We start from the raw sequence: 18,803 nt of genomic DNA, 5'->3' as shown, positions 1-18,803 counted from the left end.
AGTTTCAGTGGTGAATAAAAATGCAGAAAGCACAGCAATTACAAAAATGAGGTGGTAAAACATTCTGAAGATTTAGCACTCTAAGCTTACTTAGTATGGAAACAGTTTCATATTTGAGTGAAAGTTTGGGGGTTTTTAGCAGTCAGCGTCACATTAAACTGAGTGCCAGAGCTTCTCTCATGCTCATTTTGTTGTCGTGTTAGCGGTGGTAATGTGACAACAATCTACTCTTGAAATAGAGGATTGTTATTATTCACATCACAGTGAATTGAAAGCATTTTGACCTGGAACAGAAAAATGATTGACTTGTAGTAGAAAATTTAGAATTTTAATAAACTATAAGCCAAATGGAGAAAATTGTCTGGTACTTTCAGTTTTGATTATTTGCTGTATCTTTCTTTTTTTTTCTTCATGAGGTCAAAAGTGTTTATTTTAATAACCTAAGTACTTTAGACAATTCTAGGATAAGCAACACATTTGACTCCCCCAAATGTGTTTATGATGATTGTAGCAAAACTGTGTCCAAGTTAATACCTTTACACATCATTTCTTCATCTCAGTTTATTGCTTGGAATAGATACAAAATAATGGAATTTGTAGGAAAGTGAAATAATTTCCAACTCTGCTGGGCAAGAGTAGGCAAAAGAGTTTAAGGAAATTTGCGGGGAGTATATGAATTTTGGTGTTTCCCTGTCCTCGTGGAAGTATGTCTATAAGATCTGAAATGGTTTAGGAAGACTGTCCGGTGATGAATGAATAGAAATTTTTTCAAGGAAAGTGCTTCTAAGCTTGTGCTTATACAGCTTACCTAGTCTCTTTTTTCAAATGAATTTGCTCGTTCATTGATTTTGAATATTGATAGCATGTCATGATTGTATTTATCTTACATATCATTTAATTTGAATTGCATTTTTCCTATTAAAAAGAGTTTTCTTAAAATAAAATGTGGAAATTCTCTGGTTGCATGTTTAGAAACTATATAACCTGTGACTATTAAATGACTCTTGATAATTTAGATACTTCTGCGCTGATAAACTAAAAACTTTTAGTATTATGTATAACACTTTAGAATTTCTGGAAGTATAGGTGAATGTGCATGGACTGCTTTATAAAAATGTATGATTTATGTTCAGGCACAAACTTAGGCACTTGTGAGTGCCTAAGATCTATCCTGTATCAACTTTGAGATTAAAACAAGACTTTTCTTCATATGGTAACATCTATTCATTAAACATATTTGAAAGAAATGAATATTGTAAAATATAAATCAAATGAATGAATAATACTTTTCACTTCTTACTAGTCTCTGAGATTTATGGGATTTATGAAATATTTTTGAAATAAATTTCCTTTCCAATATTATGTAGTATATCTTATTACTGTAAAGCAGGTAGTTTTTACCTGTCGCTTTTTAAAATTTACAGTGTTCCAGGAACTAAGTGTATTTAACATATTGTTAATTGATTCCTTCAGCAGTTCTGTTTTATAAGGGAGGAAACCAAAATATAGAGATCTAACCTTTCTCTAGGGTGCTCAGATATAGTAGGTGTTGTAGCTGCAATTCAAACCCATTTTTCATGATGTCAAAGATGTCTTGGTAATAGGATGTCATTAAAACAAACCATTATATCTGGAAATGTGATTTTTTTTTTATCAGCTTTAAAGTAAACTTTGAGATTCCCTCATATTGTATTAATCCTGTTCTAATAGGCTCTTTTAGAATTTTGACTAGAGTGTGTGTGCTGGCATGGTGGTATCATCCAGTGGCCTACTTTTCTTACTGTTTTTCTTTCAGCTAGTTAATTATGTAGATGATCAGTTGAAATTTTGCTTATTATGTATTCTCTTGATATTTAATTATTTTGTAACAGATCCCAAGCAAACTGATATAAATTTAACTTAACATAAAATACCCACATTTTCTGACTCATGAGCTGTGTAGATCCAAGGATATTGTAGGTACAAACTATTTTTAAACCCTGGTTATTGACAGTTTTTTTTTTAAACAAGTATTCAGAAAATTCTTAAGCTTGATTAAATTTATTCTTGGTTTTGCTTCTGTATAATTGGAAATAATGTGTTCTTTCTCTGTCAGTAAACTATATTTTTAAGTTTATTCTTGAATTATTGTTTTCCTCTTTATAAAATCATTGTTAAGTCTCTGCTTCTGAATGTGCTATCTAGGTTGGTCATAACTTTTCTTCCAAGGAGCAAGCGTCTTTTAATTTCATGGCTGCAGTCACCATCTGCAGTGATTTTGGAGCCCCCCAAAAATAAAGTCTGACACTGTTTCCACTGTTTCCCCATCTATTTCCCATAAAGTGATGGGACCAGATGCCATGATCTTCATGTTCTGAATGTTGAGCTTTAAACCAAATTTTTTACTCTCCTCTTTCACTTTCATCAAGAGGCTTTTTAGTTCCTCTTCACTTTCTGCCATAAGGGTGGTGTCATCTGCATATCTGAGGTTATTGATATTCTCCCGGCAATCTTGATTCCAGCGTGTGTTTCTTCCAGTCCAGCATTTCTCATGATGTACTCTGCATATAAGTTAAATAAGCAGGGTGACAGTATACAGCCTTGACCTACTCCTTTTCCTATTTGGAATCAGTCTGTTGTTCCATGTCCAGTTCTAACTGTTGCTTCCTGACCTGCATACAGATTTGTCAAGAGACAGGTTAGGTAGTCTGGTATTCCCATCTCTTTCAGAATTTTCCACAGTTTATTGTGATCCACACAGTCAGAGACTTTGGCATAGTCAATAAAGCAGAAGTAGATGTTTTTCTGGAACTCTCTTGCTTTTTCCATGATCCAGCAGATGTTGGCAATTTGATCTCTGGTTCCTCTGCCTTTTCTAAAATCAGCTTGAACATCAGGAAGTTCACGGTTCACGTGTTGCTGAAGCCTGGCTTGGAGAATTTTGAGCATTACTTTACTAGCATGTGAGATGAGTGCAATTGTGCGGTAGTTTGAGCATTCTTTGGCATTGCCTTTCTTTGGGATTGGAATAAAAACTGACCTTTTCCAGTCCTGTGGCCACTGCTGAGTTTTCCAAATGTGCTGGCATATTGAGTGCAGCACTTTCACAGCATCATCTTTCAGGATTTGAAATAGCTCAACGGGAATTCCATCACCTCCACTAGCTTTATTCGTAGTGATGCTTCCTAAGGCCCACTTGACTTCACATTCCAGGATGTCTGGTTCTAGATGAGTGATCACACCATCATGATTATCTGGGTCATGAAGATCTTTTTTGTACAGTTCGTCTATGTATTCTTGCCACTTCTTCTTAATATCTTCTTCTTCTGTTAGGTCCAGACCATTTCTGACCTTTATTGAGCCCATCTTTGCATGAAATGTTCCCTTGGTATCTCTAATTTTCTTGAAGAGATCTCTAGTCTTTCCCATTCTATTGTTTTCCTCTATTTCTTTGCATTGATCTCTGAAGAAGGCCTTCTTATCTCTTCTTGCTATTCTTTGGAACTCTGCATTCAGATGCTTATATATCTTTGTTTTTCACTTCTCTTCTTTTCACAGCTATTTGTAAGGCCTCCCCAGACAGCCATTTTGTGTTTTTGCATTTCTTTTCCATGGGCATGGTCTTAATCCCTGTCTCCTGTACAGTGTCACAAACCTCATTCCATAGTTCATCAGGCCCTCTATCTATCAGATCTAGGTCCTTAAATCTACTTCTCACTTCCACTGTATAATCATAAGGGATTTGATTTAGGTCATATCTGAATGTTCTAGCGGTTTTCCCTACTTTCTTCAATTTGATTCTGAATTTGGTAATAAGGAATTCATGATCTGAGTCACAGTCAGCTCCTGGTCTTGTTTTTGTTGACTGTATAGAGCTTCTCCATCTTTGGCTGCAAGGAATATAATCAATCTGATTTTGGTGTTGACCATCTGGTGATGTCCATGTGCAGAGTCTTCCTATTACTTGCTGGTAATGATTACAGGAGAGTGTTGTTTTTATTGTTGTTGTTGAATGTATTTTATGTATATATTATATCATAATATCCTATTTGTAGGTTTATGATCATACACACCTGTAATAGTATATATAAAGTATGATTTACAGTATGGAAAAAGCTAAATAAAGTTTATATTAGAATTCTGTAGGAAACAAGGTGCTTTAGCAGATGATTTTGTTTATATTGGTAAACTCATTACTTTCTTTGTCAGAAATGACAGAAGCTTATTTTATAAAATTTGCAAAATACATCAAATAAGGAAACAAAAATAACCTGTAATCTCAAATCACTGATAAAAACTTTATTATCTGTTTCTAATTTCTTTTGCAGATATATATGCATGTCTGTTTATATAAAAATGTTTGTTTAAATAAACTATGAACTATGCTGTGTACTTCAATTTGACTATTTTCATAATAGACTTTTGAACATTCATGTTGTTTCAGTTTACCCCTTCACTGTAAAAAGCCTTGCAATGAGTACCCTCATTTCTTAATTAGAGTACATTTGTAATCTATTTGCACAAATTTCTAGAAATGTAATTTCTTGCATTCTATGGGGATATAGGATGTTCATGAGCATATAACGTACACAATGACAAATTGGAGATTACTAATGCAAGAGGTTGATGTGGTTGATAATGTTTCATCTAAACCTGATAGTTAAATCTGTTTTGTTGTTGTTGTTGTTGTTGCTTTTGTCTTTTTTAATGAGATATATACACTGATTATGCTTTAGCACTGCTTCTAAATATTAGATCTCTCTCTATACTTCCACTGCCAATTTAGAAGAATTGTCCTATGTAGATGCCATCTGAATAGTCATTTTTATGTTGATCAAAGTAGATTATTAGATGATAGAGCATAGAATTTATGAACCAGAATTTAAGGACTATGCTTTTCCAAAAACAGACATTTAGAAAAAGCAAAATAATATCTGTTATTCTTTTCAGGCTGATCAGTTGATGTTCGCTTTGCATTTCATTCGAGGCATGCATCCTGAACTTTTTCAAGAAAATGTAAGTAGAAGAAAAGGAGGAAAATATTATGAGTTGCATAGAAATTTGGTAACGGGTGGACTTTTAGTTAGATTAGAAATTGCTTAAGGCTGGAAATTCCATATCAACTTATTCGTTGTTTACTTAGTTAGAAATTTAGTGTATGATGCTGATTTCCAGTTCTACTCTTCTGTGGGTGAGCCACATATTCTGAAGGAATGATAAGGCAGGGACAGAACTCTAACTTGCCATGCAAGCTCACTTGAGTTGTGTCCGATTCTGTGCGACCCCATAGATGGCAGCCCACCAGGCTCCTCCGTCCCTGGGATTCTCCAGGCAAGAACACTGGAGTGGGTTGCCATTTCCCCCTCTAATGCATGAAAGTGAAAAGTGAAATGGAAGTCGTTCAGTTGTGTCTGACTCTTAGTGACCCCATGGACTGTAGCCCACCAGGCTCCTCCATCCATGGGATTTCCCAGGCAGGAGTGCTGGAGTAGGGTGCCATTGCCTTCTCCCTAACTTGCTGTACTACCAAGATTTTTCTGAGCACAAGTGTACTTTTCCAGGATACCAGAAGAATCAGCCTTATTATTTTCCTTATCTAAGCAGGGGGGCTGATAGATAAAAATATGAAGCTATATGAGTATAGCAGTACATTATTTATCATTTACATTGGCATGCTTAGAATCAGCATGTGAAACAAGAGTGAATCATTCTCAGAAACCTCCTTCTAGAGTCTGAAGATTTATATTAATCTTTTAATGTATAGTTTATCTTACTTTGTTTATGTCTTCATTTCTGCTCTGCCATATAACCCCCTCTCAGACTTGAAAGAAATGTCCTTTAAGATGGGGCTAAGTAATCCATCTCTAATTTACTTCTAATGTTAAAAAAATTCTTTGTAAGTGATTTTCCTCATTATTCTGCCATTTTCATTAAAGTGGGCTTGCAGTAGCCAGAGTGGCAGGAAATGGTATATGGACAGTGCACTTTGACCTAGTGACCTGGTAACCTTTAACAGTCTATGATCAGATTTTAACTACGCTCTGGGTTCTCCTCATTTGAATATGTGCCATTCCATATGACTGCTCTCACTCTCTTTCTTTCTAACTCCAAATACTCTGGTTGACTTGTATAAATTTCTCCTGATTTTGATTTGGCTACTTTTATTTATACCATTTACTTTGATGCATTTCCCTCTTCCTGTATACTTTTCATCATGATCAATAAGCTCTGTTGTATGAGACTTAGTTTTCTCTTTTGAAGTATAAATAAATTATCATTGGGAAAAGAGAACACTTTTCCTTGACTCACATAAAATAGTAGTAATAATTTGCATTTTATGTATTTGTGACTGTATAACTCCAGTAGGAAGAGTGAGTAGAGGCAGTATGTTGCTTTGGTAGTTTTTCCATATCGCACTCAAATATTATTATTCTTATGCTGGCCAATGTATAACAAATAATATGGTAGTGCCCATAATTATCTGTTCGGGTAACCCAGAGTGAAGACATAGATTTTCAAAGAGCTCTAGATTCTATAACACTTGATCAATTTTGATTCCATGAGTTAATTAGGAAAAAAAAAGTAGCAATAGCCATCTTCTCCCTATACATTGGAAAAGATCAGTTAATGGTGGGACTTTTCTCTGTTTTTCCCAGTATACACAATGTTTAAACTTCTGATGCATCTTACTGCTTATATATTAGTGAAGAATAGCATGTAATAGGACAAATTAAAGATAATGACAAATGCTAACTGTATAGACATTTTAATTTTTAGATGTTGAGACTCACATGTGTTTAATGTGGTTATATTTTTTCTTATAATTATTCTAATAGATTTCATTTTAATGTTCATATGTTACCAACATAATGTTTTATATTGGTAAGGTACATAAACTCATAATATATTAAGAGTTGGGAAGATATGAAAGGAGTTTTTTCCTCCATGTTTTTTAGAAAGCTAAATTGTAAGCTGTCTTATGGGGAAATTTAAAAAGATTTGTTAAATGGTTAGAATATTTATCTTTTTGTGTTTCTCGTATTTTTGTTAAATAGGAATGGGATACATTTACAGGTGTGGTGGTTGGAGACATGTTGCGGAAAGTTGTAAGTTAGAATAATTGAAATTATTATTTCATTCTTAGGGAAAGTAATTCTGATTTTGACTTCATGAAATATAATTTGCTTCAAAGTAGTTTTAAATTACTGTTGAAATTATATTTTAATTAGAGGAATATGTCCTTCCCTCTATTGCCCTAATATAAAATGGACTGATATATATTTTTTGTCCTTGAGGACATATTTTTTTTGAGACTATTTAATTAAACATAAGAAATTAATATGGTTTCTTTTTTCAGTATATGTATTTTGAAACTTTAAGAAAATTAAATCTTGTAGGATAGCTAGGAAAGTTTTCTTAACTAAGTGAAATTAAAAATTACTTCACTTATCTTTTGAAACTTTATTCAAATTAGCTTTTTTTTCCAGTAATTTTCTACCTCGACAGGTAATGGATAAAATTATTCTTCAAAGCAGCCTGTCCAAACTGTAATGCAAAACCTAGATTATGTTGGAAATGCAAGATATAATAAAAAATAATACAGTCTTATGGTAATTTCATATTACATTTGAGTTTTTCTGAAGTTTTACAAAGGAATAAACATTATGAAAATAAATGTTACATTTTTCTAAATTGTTATCTATACCTTATGTAGAATTTTACCATATTGATTTGTAAAATAGATATAAATGAAAAATACATAGAATGAGGTTCTTCTTAAAAACCAAAGTAGTGTTCATAAAATTAGCTGGTCAGTTTAACAAAAATTTTTTAAAGTTTGAATTTTACCAAATGTACTAAGGGAAATAATTGCTCTAATTAAAAAGGACTCTCAACAAAGAATACGTGATCAACTTCCATCTTGGATAGATCAGGAAAGAAGCTGGGCAGTGGCAACATTAAAGGTATTCCTTTCTTACTTTGAAGGATATTTAATTTTTTAATAGTTACATTAATTCTGTTTATATTTTTATGTTCTACCACTTTATACTTGGTGTTGATATTTCTGTGAAAATGACATAAAATCCGTGGGTAAAAGAATATCCAAGAATTATTCTGATTGGCTCTGTAATGAATAATTAATTAATTGAATCTTTCATACATTGTATAACATATTGAGTCTCCACATGGTCAAGATTCTGTGCTTTATACCTATAGAGAATAGAAAGATAAGTAAATGAAATGTCCTCTAATATGGTATGTGAATGCTTTATTAATAGAGTAATTTAGGATCAGTAATAAAATACAGTATGATACTTATGTTGAAAAGGTTTCAAAATCAAATTATTTCTCTCACTTCTATTCACGTTTTAATATCTTTCACACTCAACTATTCACTTAGGGTAAGAAACATTTTTTTATACAACTTTACTAAAATGCAAAAAATCAATAATTATAAAAAATAGTGAGAATTTGAAGGTATTTCTGGATTATTGGGCAGGACCTGTGAACTATTTCATGAGCTCCTAATGAAAATTTAATATTAATCATTATGGTACAGTTAAAATTGTTTGAACAATTGATCTACTGAGAGGTTATTCTTGGCAAAAAATCTTAACTGTATTAACCTATAAAAGTATAGTTATTTGTTTTCACATACTAATTTCTTGTTAAGTAAAGAAATGCAAAACATTGAGGAAAGGCAGTTTTCCTCTTCAAAGAATGTTTATAATATATATTAATGTTTTATTACCATTTTGGTTTATAAAACATTTTCAAATGAACTATTTAATTATCACAGAAATCTTAAAAGGGAGATATTATTAACTTTCTTTTTATGGATAAGAAATGAGAATCTGTGCAGTGAATTGCTAAATGCTTGAACCTGAATTTCCACTTAAATTTCACACATATTTTTCAGGACTTGTTATGTGCCAAGCATCATATTAAATGCTTCAGATGTATTATCTTATTTAATGTCACAATAACATATTCAAAAGGTCATAGTTATGCTTGTTTTTGAGAAGGGCAGGCTGAGGTATAGACAAGTTAAATAATTTACCCAAGATCAAATAGCTGGGAAGTTTTGAAACTGTGATTTTAATTTGAGTATTTTGATACCACAGTCCATGCCTTTGATATATGTTCTCCAAATATAGTGGGGTTTTCCCCACTCTTTTATGCTTCTCTTCTTTCCCCTTCCCAGCTTCTTATGTTCGAGGTATTATGGAGAATTTAAAAATGGATGTTCTCATTAGATATTTGCAACATTGCTACCCATTTCACAGATGAAGTAGCTAAGGCATAAAATGATAATAGTCACTTATGGTTACTTAGAAAATAAAGAGTTGAAGTTGTAACTAGGCATATTTTTACACTCTAACATGGAACTCTTATTGTGGCGGTGTTTAAAATTTGCTACTTGGTTTTAGTGAAAGTATTCTTTTCTCCACAAGGGGGAGATAGGTACACATGTTTTTACATAGAGAAAAGATTTGTTAATGTACAAAAGTTGATGTCGTATTACTTTAGAAATACTTGCTTTTAATTCTGGATTAGGTACATGCACCATACTATTAATGACTTAGACATGATTGAATAAGCCAACATGAATTAGAAAACATAATATCTATCAGGAATTCCACTTACTATTTTTTAGTATGCATGTGTATGTATGTATTTAGTATGTATGTTTGTATTTCTGTATTTATATTTGTTTGTTGCTCATTATATATGTTTATTTTTATTTTTTAGATTGCTCTTCCCAGTCTTTATCAGACCCTGTGCTTTGAAGATGTAGCTTTGTGGCGTACCTATTATCATAATTCAATGTGTGAGCAAGAGTTTCCATCTATTCTTATAAAGAAAGTTTCTTTATTTCAGCAGGTAAATTATCTAAATGCATAAAAGTCTTAAATGTTTCTCTTGTTGTTCAGAAGCCATTTAAATGAAAGCTTTGCCCATAGGGTGTCCCTTAACCTTGGGGCATATGTGGGAAAGGGCTCTCTGGTCTTGCCACCCTATCCAGACAGGGAAATCCCAGACAGTGTTTCTGGGCAGCGTGTTTCCCACCAAGCTTTTATTACTCCCCCTGCCTCTGACCCAGCCGGGATCTTGGAATAGAGTATCCGTATAGAAAGCGATTAAGGTATTTATTGTTCAGGTTCTTCACACATTTCCCAGGGTTCTGTTTAAGGAAAAGAAAGACCTTATGCTAAGGAACGGGGAGCTTGTGTCCCTGTTGGCTAGACCAAACCTTAGCGTTGGAGAGGACAGGGGAGCTGATGCTCCAGGAGTTGACCGTTCCGTTTACGTGTGCGCGCATCCTCAGTGCTGAGTCGTGGCCAACTCTGCGGCTCCATGGTTGGCAGCCCGCCAGTCTCTTCTGTTTACTGGTTTCTCCAGGCAAGAATCCCGGAGTGGGTTGCAGTTTCCTTCTCCAGGGGATCTTCCGGACCTGGGATCAAACCCTCGTCTCCTACATTTCCTGCATCGGCAGGCGGCTTCTTTATCACTCTGCCCTTTCTCTTCACTGTGCTGCTGGTTGTCGTTCTGTCCTTTTTGTTTTCTCCTTTTGAAGTTCTGTTTCATCAGGTGTGTTTAAGAAAAAGGAAAAAAAAAAAAAGAAAAACTTCATTTGAAAATTTAAACTTCTGGAACTAGATAGACGTGATTCAGCATAAAATCAGTGATTTGAAAAATTTAGGAGTTTTATGTCTCTGCACTGCTGTCACCGGGAATGCCTCAGCTACAGACTCTTATTTTCATTGTCACTGGGCCCTTTGTTAGCTTCTGAAGACAGCCAGCACTGCGACCGGTACATGCTGATGTTTACCTTTGATAATAGACCTGAGGGCTTCCCAGGTGGCTGAGCGATAAAGAACCTGCCTGCCAAGCAGAAGATGCGGTTTCAATTCCTGGGTTGGGAAGATCCCCTGGAGAAGGAAATGGCACTGTGGTGTCCTTGCCTGGGAAATCCCATGGACAGAGGAGCCTGGCGGGCTACAATCCAAGAGGCAGCGAGAGTTGGACACGACTTAGAGACTAAATAACAGCAATAGATCTGATGGATTTTAGTAATATTTTGGCTATTAAAGAAATGTATTTTTATATACCTGTTATGACAGTTTTAGGCATGTGGTAAGCATTTTTTAAATTAATTAGCATCATTGTTCAATTACAGTTTTGAGAACTTTATTATTTAAAAATACTCTGCACTTACGTTTTAAGGTTCTTGTGGTACAGGCGCTCAGACCAGACAGACTGCAAAGTGCCATGGCCCTATTTGCATGTAAAACTCTGGGTAAGTACACTTCTTTTCTAGACCTAGACCACTGACCTGAATTATTATTATTTTTTTAATTAATTTTTTCTAGAGTATAGTTGGTATACTGTGTTGTGTTAATTTCTGCTGTATAATAAAGTGAACCAGTTATACATATATCTACTTTTTAAAAAATTGTTTTCATATATAGGTCATTGCAGAGTGCTGAGTAGTTTTCAGTTCTCTACAGTAGGTTCTTACTAGTTGTATATTTCATACGTGTAGTGTGTATATGGGCTTCCCAGGTGACACTAGTGGCAAATGATCCACCTGCCAACGCAGGAGATGCAAGAGACACTGATTTGACCCCTTGGTTGGGAAGACCCACTGTAGTAGAAAGTGGCAAGCTACTCCAGTATCCTTGCCTGGAAAACCCCATGGACCGACAAGCCTGGTGGACTACAGTCCGTGGGGCTGTGAAGAGTCAGACATGATGGGAACACATGCACAGTGTGTATGTCAGCCCCGGTATCCCAGTTCACTCCCCCTTTCCCCCTTTGTAACCATAAGTTTCTGTTTCTACACCTGTAGCTCTGTTTCTGCTCTGTAAATAAGTAGATTTAAGCCATTTTTTTCTTTTTAGATTCCTCATGTAAGTGATATCATATAGTATTTGTCTTTCTCTGTCTGACTTCACTCAGTATGATAATCTCTAGGTTCATCCATGTTGCTGCAAATTGCATTATTTCATCTTTTTATGACTAACTATATATATATATATTTATATCACCTCTTCTTTATCCATTCTTCTTTTGATCCACATTTAGCTTGCTTTCATGTCCTGGCTGTTGTAAATAGTGCTGCATTGAACACTGGGGTGCATATATCTTTTTGAATTTTTTTTTCTGGGCATATGCTCAGTAGTGGGGTAATTGGATCATATTGTGGCCCTGTTTCAGTTTTTTAAGGTCTCTCCATACTGTTCTCCATAGTGGCTGTATCAATTTACACTCCCACCAAAAGTGTGGGAGGATTCCCTGTTCTCCACACTCTCTCCAGCACTGATGGTTTGTAGACTTTGATAATGGCCATTCCACCTGGTGTGAGGTGATACCTTATGTAGTTCTGATTTGCATTTCTCTAATAATTAGTGATGCTGAGCATCTTCCATACGATTCTTGGCCATCTGTATGTTTTCTTTGGGGCAGAAGATCTAAATTATTTGTTTTTAATTTACATTTTATTTTATGCTGACCTTAGTTTAGAAAGATTATACACTTTCCTCCTGTATCCTATTTATCTTACAACTCTACTTGGTTTAAAGAAATATTTGTTTGTGTTGGATATGACCATAATTAATTTTGTGTTAAATTTGATGCATAATTGACATCCTATACCTAGCTAGAATGTTTGAACTTTTAAAAATTCTTTTCTTATGAAAACACTTTAGATTTTTAGACATTCATCTATGATCAGAATTTCAAAGCAGGGCATCAGATGTATGATTTAGATAAAATTAAATATACAGATTCCATGCATATGTGCTAAGTCGCTTCAGTAGTATCTGACTCTGTGACCATATGAACTGTATCCCGCCAGACTCCTCTGTCCATGGGATTTCCCAGGCAAGAATACTGGAGAGGTTGTTGTTTCCTTCTCCAGAGGATGTTCCTGACCCAGAGATCAAACCAATGTCTCCTGCAGCTCCTGCGTTGGCAAGAGGGTTCTTTAACACTAGCACCACCTTAGAAGTCCCAGAGTCCTAGATAATAAAGCCTTCAAAATGAGTTTTTGCTGTAAAACAAAAATAATTTGTATATCTTTAGTTTGTAAACATCTGTGCAATACGTATTTGTTAAGCCTTTTAATTAGTCTTAAAGGAGGCATTTAAAGTTATCACTCATTTGAACATTTGTATTAACGTTTGTACTAGAAAAGTTTGGAAAAACTATGTCAAAGAGAATATGAAAAGAATTTTACTTGAAGCTCAGTCATCCAAGAATAATAGATTTTTGTTATTCTAAACCACAGGAGGTTATAGAATTATGTTGGAAATATGTTGGCACAATTAAAATAGTATGCTGACAATTTATATTTAATATTTCCACATAATATATATGGAATATTATATATAAACTGTGTTTAATCAAAGCTTACATATATTTCAATCAAGTAAACCTAACATTTGCATGTTTTTCTCTATATTTGAATTTCTCATATAAATGAGCTAGCACAATGTTTGATGAAATTGAAAAATATACTGGGCCTTCCATGCTTATCATAGAAAAACTTCACAGTACCAAATAGTCATTCTGTTTTTAATATGCAAAACTATTATATTCACATATATCAGGGTATTATTTGAGAAATTATCTCTTAACTCAAAGGATTAATTTTCCCCTAGTGAACTCATTCTTTCCTTAAACGTGAATGTTTATAACAATAATAATCATTGCTAATATTTTAATAGCTTTTACTATATGCCAGGTACTAGCTATAAGTGCTGTATAATTTAATCCTCACAGCAACCATATGAGAGGCTATATTTACAGCCATTTAAAAATGAGGAAACAAGATCACACAACTAAATGATAGAATTCAAACCCAGCTCCAAAGGCTGTGGTCTTTAAATACTGAAGGACTCAAGATTTATTCTCAGTTTAGAGAGATGTTCTTGGCAGATGCTAACATAAAAAAATCTGCCTCAACCTTAGATGAAGTTTTTCCATATGCACCTCCATTTCCACTCTTACCAGTATCAGTATTCCAAGGCTGCCCTCAGGACCACAAGCTGGGTGGATTAGAACAACAGACGTGTATGATGTCATAATTCTGGAAGTTAGAAGTCTGAAATCAAGATTTTGGCAAGGCCATGTTCCCTTTGAAACCTGTAGAGGAATCCTTCCTTGCCTTTTCACAGATCCTGGTGGTTTGCTTGGAATCTTCCATGTTTTTTGGCGTGTAAGGGTGTATAATTTGAATATTTGTCTTTATTACCACTTGACATTTGCCCTGTGTGTTTCAGAATTCACACAGCTGTCTTCCTATAAGGAAAGCAGTCGTTATTTAATTGGGAGTTCACCTTACTAATTATATCTACAATGACTCTGTTTCCAGTAAGGTCATCTTCTGAGGTCCTGAGGTTAGGCCTTCAGCATGTCTCTTTCGGGGGGCTGCATTTCAGCCCATTATGCTCACTAACCCAGTGTTTCACATAATGGCTATTTTCTGTTTTGGCAAGATGTCCTTTTTCCCTGTGGGTGTACTTGCACACATGTTCACACATATGCCCGCACATATTTTTGAGGCTCCATTTAGAATGGTCACTTGTCTGGTTAATGAAGAGTATGTCAAAGTATGTCTCTGGATATATTCTTTGCTTTCCTTTTGTTTAGCATGGAGAGAAAATATCCCTATTTATGCATCCCTATTGCATATTTATTTGCTAGGTACTTTTTACTCATATCTGATAGAGTATTGATCCACCTAACCCTTGGTTAGAAAAAGTAGGGGTGGCGTCTGGGCCAGTTGGTTTTTTGGACTCCGATAACAGCAGGAGGTTTCCTTGCTTTGTCCCAGCCTTGTAGTTTCTCTCTGCACGTCTCTGCCCCTTTATCTCTCCCTGTCTTTGTCTTTTCCTTTTTCTTTTTTTCTGTCTCTCTGATTCCTGCTTATGTGCTGCCCTTAATCTCAGGGTTCATATATATGCTGAAGGATAAGGCTGCTCATATCATATCATGTAGTTTAAAGCTTGTAGTGAAAGAAACTTTCTTTCTGAATTTTGCTATAAAAAAACTCTATAGAAGGACTCTGATTTTCTTGCTTGGGTAACATATCCACCTCTGCAGCTAATTCCAACAGTAATATCTGAAACAAGATTTTTCCCCCAAAGAAGTCACAGGTAGAGTGGGGCTGTACTCAGAAATGAGGGGAAGGGGTGCAGGTACAAAACAGTAGGTACCCATCATACTCAAACTGCATATGATCTGTTTTAGCTGATTTTCATATTAAAGTAATTTGATAGTGAGCCATTAATTTGTAAAGTACATTTTGAGAATATGGCTCTTTTAAGAGTTATAAATCAGTTCTGCTGCTGCTGCTAAGTTGCTTCAGTTGTGTCCGACTCTTTGCGACCCCATGGACTGCAGCATGCCAGGCTTCCCTGTCCATCACCAACTCGCAGAGTCCACCCAAACCCATGTCCATTGAGTCGGTGATGCCATCCAACCATCTCATCCTCTGTCATCCCCTTCTCTTGCCCTCAATCTTTCACAGCATCAGTTCACTTCAGTCGCTCAGTCGTGTCCAACTCTTTGTGACCCCATGAATCATAGCACACAGGGCCTCCCTGTCCATCACCATCTCCTGGAGTTCACTCAAACTCACGTCCATCGAGTCGGTGATGCCATCCAGCCATCTCATCCTTTGTTGTCCCCTTTTCCTCCTGCCCCCAATCCCTCCCAGCATCAGAGTCTTTTCAAATGAGTCAACTCTTCGTATGAGGTGGCCAAAGTACTGGAGTTTCAGCTTTTAGCATCATTTCTTCCGAAGAACACCCAGAGCTGATCTCCTTCAGAATGGACTGGTTGGATCTCCTTGCAGTCCAAAGGACTCTCAATCAAGAGTCTTCTCCAACACCACAGTTTAAAAGCATCAGTTCTTTGGTGGTCTGCTTTCTTCACAGTCCAACTCTCGCATCCATACATGACCACTGGAAAAACCATAGCCTTGACTAGACAGACCTTTGTTGGCAAAGTAATGTCTCTGCTTTTCAATATACTATCTAGGTTGGTCATAACTTTTCTTCCAAGGAGTAAGCGTCTTTTAATTTCATGGCTGCAGTCACCATCTGCAGTGATTTTGGAGCCCCCAAAAATAAAGTCTGACAACGTTTCCACTGTTTCCCCATCTATTTGCCATGAAATGATGGGACCAGATGCCATGATCTTCATTTTCTGAATGTTGAGCTTTAAGCCAACTTTTTCACTCTCCTCTTTCCCTTTCATCAAGAGGCTGTTTAGTTCCTCTTCACTTTCTGCCATAAGGGTGGTGTCATCTGCATATCTGAGGTGATTGATAATTCTCCCGGCAATCTTGATTCCAGCTTGTGGTTCTTCCAGCCCAGCGTTTCTCATGATGTACTCTACATAGAAGTTAAATAAGCAGGATGACAATATACAGCCTTGACGTACTCCTTTTCCTATTTGGAACCAGTCTGTTGTTCCATGTCCAGTTCTAACTGTTGCTTTCTGACCTGCATATAGGTTTCTCAAGAGGCAGGTCAGGGGGCATGATACTCCCATCTCTTTCAGAATCTTCCACAGTTTCTTGTAATCCACACAGTCAAAGGCTTTGGCATAGTCAATAAAGCAGCAATAGATTTTTTTTTTTTTCTGGAACTCTCTTGCTTTTTTGATGATCCAGCAGACGTTGGCCATTTGATCTCTGATTCCTCTGCCTCTTCTAAAATCAGCGTGAACATCAGGAAGTTCACGGTTCACGTGTTGCTGAAGCCTGGCTTGGAGAATTTTGAGCATTACTTTACTAGCATGTGAAATGAGTACAATTGTGTGGTAGTTTGAGCATTCTTTGGCATTTCCTTTCTTTGGGATGGGAATGAAAACTGACCTTTTCCAGTCCTATGGCCACTGCTGAGTTTTCCAAATGTGCTGGCAAATTGAGTGGAGCACTTTCACAGCATCGTCTTTCAGGATTTGAAAGAAGTCAACTGGAATTCCATCACCTCCACTATAGCTTTGGTGTAGTGATGCTTTCTAAGGCCCACTTGACTTCACATTCCAGGATGTCTGGCTCTAGGTGAGTGATCACACCATCATGATTATCCCAGCATCAGGGTCTTTTCAAATGAGACAGTTCTTCACATCAGGTGGCCAAAGTATTTGGAGCTTCAATTTCAGCATCAGTCCTTCCAATGAATATTCAGGACTGATTTCCTTTAGGATGGACTGGTTGGATCTCTTTGCAGTCCAAGGGACTCTCAAGAGTCTTCTCCAACAGCACAGTTCAAAAGCATCAATTCTTTGGCACTCAGCTTTCTTTATGGTCCAACTCTCACATCCATACATGACTACTGGAAAAACCATAGACTTGACTAGATGGACCTTTGTTGGCAAAGTAATGTCTCTGCTTTTTAATATGCTGTCTAGGTTGGTCATAGCTTTTCTTCCAAGGAGCAAGCATGTTCTAATTTCATGGCTGCAGTCACCATCGGCAGTGATTTTTGAGCCCAACAAAATAGTCTCACTGTTTCCATTGTTTCCCCATTTGCCATGTTTCCCATGTTTTCCTTATTTGCCATCAAGTGCTGCCTTGATCTTAGTTGTCCTATCTACTTGCTGATTTTTTCCTTTCTTTTCAAATGGTTGTCTCCTCTGTATCATTCAAATATTAACATTTCCGGAGAGGCTTTTCTGGGTCATCTAATCAGTACCAACATATCTACCTGCTTTAATTTTTTACCCACTTCTTAACACTAACTGACATATTTCTTACTCATTTATATACTTCTGTCTATTCGTATAAGTGAAATGGAGGTTTAAATAAAATGAGGCAATTGCAGAAAGGTTCTCAGTAGACTCTTCTTCCCTTGCCCGTTTAGTCATTGAAAGTATTCTCTCTGTGCCCCGACGCACGTGACCTTTCTCACTGAATCTATTGTTGGACCCTCTGTCTGTCCTCTGGAGTACTTCTGTATTGTACTATGTCATCTAAGGTTAAATGATATTTAATGTCATTTTAATGTCATGAAGTGAAAAACCTCATAATATTCACATATTCAAATTGTTTGAAAGTTTAATATACTTTTAAAGTTATACTCAATTTCTAAGCAGAAGTTATATGTACTGGTGTATGGCTGGGTGACTGTTTGGTCAAGTGGTTTTATTAATGCAGTTTTTATGTAAAATGGGGCACTTTATTTCATGAATAAGTTTTAAAAGTTCATACTGCTGCAAAATGACAAGCACTTATCTTTTAAATCAAATTTTAGAGATTTGATTTCAAGTATAATTTCTTGAGCATCATTCATATGGAACAACAAATTTAAGTTAGTTCAGTTAATAACACTAAAATGGCCTCAAGGCAAAGGGTCACATGTCTCTCCTTAAGCTTAGCGAGGAAGTCATGTCCAAAGTTGAGACAGACTAAAAGCTAGGTTTCTTGTGCCAAATTGTTAGCCAAGTTGTGATTACAGAGGAACAGGCCTTGAAGGATATTGAAAGTGCTCCTCTAACTCACAGGCTTGGAGAATAAACTCATGGTTGCCAGAGGAATGGCTAGTTAGGGACTTTGGTATTGCCATGTGCAGAGTGCTGTATATAAGATGAGTAACCAGCAGGGACATACTGTGCAGCACGTGCAGCTCTGCCTGGTGTCATGTGCAGACTGGGTGGCATGGGGGTTTGGGGGCGAATGATGCATGTGTGTGTGACTGAGTCCCTTCACTGTTCACCGGAAACTGTCACAGTAGTGTCACAGTACGGCTAGTCAGCGATACCCCAATACCAAGGAAGAAGTTTTTGAAAAAGTGCTACTCCGTTGG

General features: G+C 36.1%; 1 protein-coding gene across 1 annotated transcript in view; it reads left to right on the top strand.

The window, feature by feature from the left end:
- The window catches only part of DYNC2H1 (dynein cytoplasmic 2 heavy chain 1), a 388,661-nt gene that overhangs the window by 199,572 nt on the left and 170,286 nt on the right, over positions 1-18,803 (top strand). The window contains exons 71-75 of the mRNA XM_068988126.1: positions 4,930-4,995; positions 7,035-7,085; positions 7,866-7,943; positions 9,733-9,864; positions 11,209-11,281. Of these exons, the coding sequence (XP_068844227.1) occupies positions 4,930-4,995; positions 7,035-7,085; positions 7,866-7,943; positions 9,733-9,864; positions 11,209-11,281 (400 nt within the window). The remainder of the gene's footprint in view (positions 1-4,929; positions 4,996-7,034; positions 7,086-7,865; positions 7,944-9,732; positions 9,865-11,208; positions 11,282-18,803) is intronic.

This window comes from Capricornis sumatraensis, chromosome 16, assembly GCF_032405125.1.
Source record: "Capricornis sumatraensis isolate serow.1 chromosome 16, serow.2, whole genome shotgun sequence".
Classification (NCBI taxonomy): domain Eukaryota; kingdom Metazoa; phylum Chordata; class Mammalia; order Artiodactyla; family Bovidae; genus Capricornis; species Capricornis sumatraensis.
The sequence above is the reverse complement of the archived record's forward strand: the minus strand, read 5'-3'. Positions and strand labels throughout refer to the sequence as shown.